Below are 6,725 nucleotides of genomic sequence, written 5' to 3' on the forward strand. Positions count from 1 at the left end.
GGGTTAAGAAACTGCAAGGGTAAAAGGACCCTGATGGCAGATGTATGCTCCCAACAGTAGCTGGGATGTGGATCACAGAAAAGACGTGTCAAAAGGGTAATGCAATGATAGTCATGGAAGATTTTAACATGCAGGTCGATTGGGAAAATGTGGTTGGTAATGGATCTCAAGAGTGAGTTTGTTGAATGCCTACGAGATGATTATTTAGAGCAGTTCGTTGTTGAACCTACTAATGGATTATCTATACTGGATTGGGTGTTTTATAATGAACTGGAGGTGATTAGGGAGCTTAAGGTACAGGAACCCTTAGGAGACAGTGATTACAATATGATTGAGTTCAGCTTGAAATTTGATAGGGAGAAAGTAAGTCTGATGTAGCAGTATTTCAGGAAAGTAAAGGAAATAGTAGTGGTATAAGAGAGGAGCTGGCCAAAGTAAATTGGAAGGAAATGCTGGCAGGGATGACAGCAGAACTGCAGTGGCGTGAGTTTCTAGGAAAAATGAGAATGGTGCAGGATTGATATATTCAAAAGTGAAGAAATACTCAAAGGGCAAAGTAGTATAACCATGGCTGACAAGGGAAGTCAAAGCTAATGTAAAAGCAAAAGAAAGGGCATACGACTAGGCAAAAATTAGTGGGAAGATAGAGGATTGGGAAGCTTTTAAAAACCTACAGAGAGCAACTAAAGGAATTGTTCGGAGGGAAAAGATGAAATATGGAAGCAAGCTAGCAAACAATATCAAAGTGGACAGTAAAAGCTTTATCAAGTATATAACAAATAAGAGAGGAGAATGGATATCGGACAGCTAGAAAATAAAGCCGAAAAAGCAATAACGGAGGACAAGGAGATGGCAGAGGAACTAAATGAGTATGTTGCATCACTATTCACTGTGGAAGGCACTAGCAGCGTGCTAGATAGAACATAGAAATTTACAGCACATTACAGACCCTTTGTTGTGCCGACTATGTAACCTACTCTAAAGATTGCCTAGAATTTACCTAGCACATAGCCTTCTATTTTTCTAAGCTCCATGTACCTATCTAAGAAGCTCTTAAAAGACCCTATCATATCAGCTTCCACTGCTACCGCTGGCAGTGCATTCCACACACCCGCCACTCTGTGTGTGGAAAAACTTGCCCCTGACATCCCCTCAGTACTAATTTCCCAGCACCAATGATACCCCCTTGTGTTAGCCATTCCAGCCCTGGGGAAAAGCCTCTGACTACCCACACGATCAATGCCTCTCATCATCTTATACACCTCTATCAGGTCACCTCTCATCTTCCGTCGCTCCAAGGAGAAAAGGCCAAATTCACTCAACCTATTCTCATAAGGTACCAGATGAACTGTACTCTAGGGTTCTGAAAGAGGTAGCAGTAGAGATTGTGGAGGTATTAGTAATGATCTTTCAAAAATCATTGGATTCTGGCATAGTGCTAGAGGACTGGAAAGTTGCAAATGTTACTTCACTCTTTAAGAAAGGAAAAAGGCAGCAGAAAAGAAATTATTGGCCACTTAGCCGGACCTCAGTGGTTGGGAAGATTTTGGAGTTGATTGTTAAGGATGAAGTTTTGGGGTGATTGGAGTCACATGATAAAATGGGCCAACGTCAGCATGGTTTCCTTACCTGGCTGACCTGTTGGAATTCTTTGAGGAGATTACAAGTAGGAGAGATCAAGGGGATGTTGTATGTTTGGCCTTTCAGAAGGCCTTTGACAAGGTGCCCCAGATGAGGCTGCTTACCAAGTTAAGAGCCCATGGTATTACAGGAAAGTTTCTAGCATATTTAGAACATTGGCTGATTGGTAGAAGGCAGCGATTGGGAATAAAAGGATCCTTTTCTGGTTGGCTGGCGGTGGTTAGTGGTGTTCCGCAGGGGTCGGTGTTGGGACCGCTTCTCTTAATGCTGTATGCCAGTGATTTAGATGATGGAGTAGATGGCTTTGTTGCCAAGTTTGCAGATGATACAAAAATTGGTAGAGGGGCACGTAATGTTGAAGAAACAGGAAGTCTGCAGAACGACTTAGACAGATTAAGAGAATGGGCAGGAAAGTGGCAAAGGAAATACAATGTTGGAAAATGCATGTTGGAAACTTTGGTAGAAGAAGTAAATGTGCAGACTCTAAACAGGGAAAAAAATCCAAAAATCTGAGATGTAAAGGGACTTGGGAGTCCTTGTGCAGAACACTCTAAAGGTTAACTTGTGGATTGAGTTGGTGGTGAGGAAGGCAAATGCAATGTTAGCATTCATTTCAAGAAGTCTAGAACAGCGGTCCCCAACCACCGGGCTGCGAGGAAGCGATATGATTTGCCGATATGAGTCAGCTGCACCTTTCCTCATTCCCTGTCACGGCCACTGTTGAGCCATTATGCATGCGAGGTCATTACCCGCGCGTCATCCATTTCAGCGCGGGAAGGAGATCAACTCCTCGAGCTTGCAGGTGATGGCGGGCTGGAAAGTATGTTTGACATAACATCTCTGCCGGCATTCTGGATCAAAGTCCAGGCTAAAAATCCTGGGATAGCCACGAAAACACTGAAATGTTGCTTCCATTTCCAACATATCTCTGCAATGAATGCAACGGAAGCTAAATTGCGGAATAGACTGGACATAAGGAACCTCGTTTGACTATCGCTGTCTCCCGTCACCCTTCGATAGGACTGTGTTGTTGCAGGAAAACAAGCCCAGCGCTCCCACTGATTCAGTGATATTGGTGTGTTGCAATGATTTTATATGTTCATACGGGGAAAATATGTGCTGCGTGTTTAATATCCAAACATTACTTAAAATGTTATGATGCTATTGACTTATATAACCATATAACAATTACAGCACGGAAACAGGCGATCTCTGCCCTTCTAGTCCGTGCTGAACGCTACTCTCACCTCGTCCCACCAACCTGCACTCAGCCCATAACCCTCCGTTTCTTTCCTGTCCATATACCTATCCAATTTTTCTTTAAATGATAATATCGAACCTGCCTCTACCACTTCTACTGGCAGTTCATTCAACACTTACTTCAAGCTCCCCTGTCCTTATTGCTATATTCATGCGAGGAAAATATGTGCTGTGTGTTTAATATTAAATTGGTTATAAACCCTTTTAGAAAGGAAATTGAGTGTATTAGCCACTTATCACCGATATTCTGGTTGTGCTTAACACCCCCCTCCCCCCCCCGAACAGAATTGCCAGAGACGATTTGTAGAAAAAAATCGCACTCACGCATGTGCACTGGTGCCTGCACAAGGCTTCATGGTCATTGTAGTCTTCTTTTGGTAAACCCAGCGTATTTGACTGCTACTCTTGTCCGTTGGCGACCCTACCCCCCCCCCCCAGTTGGCCGGTCCGCAAGAATATTGTCAATATGAAACTGGTCCGCGGTGCAAGAAAGGTTGGGGACCCCTGGTCTAGAATATAAGAGCAGGGATCTCATTGAAACCTTTCAAATGTTGAAAGGTCTAGACAGTGGATGTGCAAAGATGTTTGCCATGGTGGGGAGTCTTGGGCAAGAGGGCACAGCCTCGGGGCGTCCATTTAAAACAAAGATGCGGAGATATTTATTTAGCCAGAGGGTGGTGAATTTGTGGTATTTCTTACCACAGGCAGCTGTGGAGGCCGGGTCATTGGGTGTACTTAAGGCAGAGCTTGATAGGTTCTTGATTGGCTACAGCATCAAAGATTGTAGGGAGAAGGCTATAGGGTGGGCTGAGGAGGGGAAAAAATGATCAGCCATGGTTGAACGGTGGAGCAGAGTTGTTGGGTCAAATGGCCTAATTCTGTTCCTTGTGCCTTATGGACTGAACAAACCACAGATGAAGGATATTCCTAATTGTGGAGATGTCAGATGTCAGGGAAAGGGTTTACATTTTAAGGATAAGTCATTTAAGATTGAAATGAAGAAAATTTCTGCTGAGTGATAAATGTACAGAATACTGTTTCACAGAAATCATTTGAAGCCAATACATTAAGTATATTAAAAGAGTTAAATGTTGCTATTTGGGGCTTGAAGGATTTGGGGAACAACTAGGAACAGGCCACTAAATTGAATGTTAGAGCAGGCTCGAAAGGCGAAATAGCCTACTCTTACTTTCTCTATTCACTGTGGAAGATACATGTGTGTTTACAATGTGCTTTATGTGTGATTATAAAGGACATCTTTGTGTACTAATCCAAAGTGCTTTGTACTTCTCTTGCAGGAAGTTTGCACACTGGTCCTTGCCAGCCATCTGATGGGTGACCAGCTGACTGTTTTAAACTGGTTGGGATTTGTAATGTGCCTGTCTGGAATCTCATTGCATGTAGCACTTAAAGCCATCTATTCAGAAGGTACAGCTTTTGCTTCTTGTTTAAAACTATTTTTTGTTGTAGTAGTTTGAGCATAAGTAGTTACAACTTGTGTTTTCCTATCAGTAAGGTTTCACAGTTCCTGTCATCCTCCTCTTCTCTCGTGATTGGGTAGTCAAGTTTTCTGTTTTTCCACAAATATTACTTTAAAGCTTATCTTTGCTTAGAGTTGCCAACTATTGGTTTGTTGGCAGTGGTACAAGATACCTTTTATCTTGTTCATTTCTCTAAGTGCAATTATATTTCTTCTACAGGGATCCTCTTTTTTTTTTATTCCAGTTAATTCTTTCTTGGAAAGCAGCTGGGATGTTCTCCCTTTCAGAATAACCAAAATTAGGAATCTTTAAACTGATGTGATTTCATCATCCTTATCTAATCTTGGGTCTTTTTCTTATGGCATGTGCTTGATGTGAGAGGAAACTGGAAAACTGGGAGGAAAATGTGCAGTCTCAGAACATGTGAACTACACAGCACCAGAGGTGGGGTTTGAACCCTGGTGTAGCTGAAACTATAAGGCAGCAGCTCTATTAGCTGTACCACTATACCTTACAAGGCACAAGGCTTTTTGTTTCTTTCAAGATGAAATCTTGACAGGCACTTTATTTAGGTCAAATGCTTCTGATTTTAAAGTAACTTCCAATTGCACTGCATGCTGGGTGTGGCTATTCTAACTACAAATAAAGCAAGATCATTGAGCAAAACAAGCCAATGGAATAACTATAACTTCATAGGAGAAATATGTTCCTAATTTTGTTGTTTGTGCATAGTCTCATCTATAAATTACTTTCAACATCTGTCCTTCTCAGATTCATCAAATGACAGAAGGATTGATAAGCTCCACGATATGGCTTTGACTGACATTGATACGGAGTTACTCCTAAGAAATGGACAGGCAAATGAGAGTGAAGAAGAGGATGTTCGACATCATTGACAGCTACATTGTCTACAATCTATATTGTCAACCATCCCAGGATTCTGCCTCTCATGTTGTACATTTGCTGTGCAAGGATATACCCCTAAAAACTTTAAACTTGGTCTTTGTGGTCCAGTCAGTGATTGGAACAAGTTAAATGGGCATAATTTGCACTGTGAATGGACATCCCTCTGACCAAGGTAACACTGAAAATGTCAGATACATTTTAATGTTGTTACAGTTTTCCATTGAGGCCCCATGTGTCCCCTAAGGCACTAAGGGTTCAGACAACGACGACAGTTTTCCGTCACTTTCAACTATGGTGAAGCCCTACCTAATGTTCAATTAGGAATTTGGATCATCATGTTTGGGGCCTTAGAGACAATATTTTCAGCTGTGAAAGTACTGTGAATTAAGATCTATGGACGATGGATGTAGCAACTCGTGGAAGATGTGTTGCACTGAAATCAATTCCTCTTTTCCTCTAGTCATTTGATATTAATTATTGAATAAGGCAGGTAACAATGCTGGGTTGAAGTGAAATGTTTATTTGGTCAGTTATAAAGAGAAAAAGGACACTGATTTAGACATTAAATTGAGGTATAAATAACCTTCCGTTTTATAATTGAATCGTGACATCATGTGAGTGTAAACAAATAATAACTGCTTTAGTTGAATTGACCCTTCATTTGACTTTGCTACCTTTTCTCAAAAATGCACTATTTCACATGGAGACAATGAAATGTGGACTCAAAACATAACAAATCCAAAAGAAAAATACCCTGTACAGGACTTGAAACTCAATCTGGTATGATTAAAAACAAATGAAGTAAGTTATTGACAGACAATTACAGTTGATGTTTTAGGGTTCAAGTGATGGTTACCTTGTACAATGTGCAATCCTTTAAAGATCATTTCCGTTTTCTTGCTCCACGGTCTTGTGTATTTTATGTATGACACATGGAAATTATGTCTAGAGGTCACTGTGGTATTCCACAGCACCTCAAATATGACCCATTTTTCCTGGGGGAAAAAATCAGTTCTATTTTTCTTCATTTTGGGAAGAAGCAGTGACCTAGAGTCTGAAGAATCTTAATTAATCTCCCCCATGTATTGTCCTTCCCTAATGAAGCAGTGAAGCAAGTACAAGGTACTTGGACTACTTTTGAAGATCTCTTAAATCTTGTCTTCTCATTCTCTTGCTTTCTCTCTGTTACTGGTTTCTTCACCGACCGGTTGATTTTTTTTTTCCCCTCTGCTTCTGAAAAGTAACGAATTCAGTTACCACTCTTGCCCTGCTACGTGAATCAGACCTTTATTTGTGTCTTTGCCTTGATTATAAGAATCCTCTGCCATAATTACAAAAATTCTCCACTGTAAATAATACCAGCAGAGCCGCAGAATTTCATTTGTTGTTCACAATAACTATATTGTATTCCATGAAATGGTTCTTCATTAATAACCA

At 41.0% G+C, this 6,725-nt stretch overlaps 1 protein-coding gene across 1 annotated transcript in view; it reads left to right on the forward strand.

Moving 5' to 3' along the window:
* slc35c2 (solute carrier family 35 member C2) overlaps positions 1–6,093 on the forward strand; it is a 39,576-nt gene extending 33,483 nt beyond the window's left edge. Inside the window, exons 8-9 of the mRNA XM_072238720.1 lie at positions 4,200–4,329; positions 5,154–6,093. Of these exons, the coding sequence (XP_072094821.1) occupies positions 4,200–4,329; positions 5,154–5,278 (255 nt within the window). The 3' untranslated portion in view covers positions 5,279–6,093. The remainder of the gene's footprint in view (positions 1–4,199; positions 4,330–5,153) is intronic.
* Positions 6,094–6,725: the final 632 nt, after the last annotated feature.

The sequence above is a fragment of the Mobula birostris genome, chromosome 2 (genome assembly GCF_030028105.1).
Source record: "Mobula birostris isolate sMobBir1 chromosome 2, sMobBir1.hap1, whole genome shotgun sequence".
Classification (NCBI taxonomy): domain Eukaryota; kingdom Metazoa; phylum Chordata; class Chondrichthyes; order Myliobatiformes; family Myliobatidae; genus Mobula; species Mobula birostris.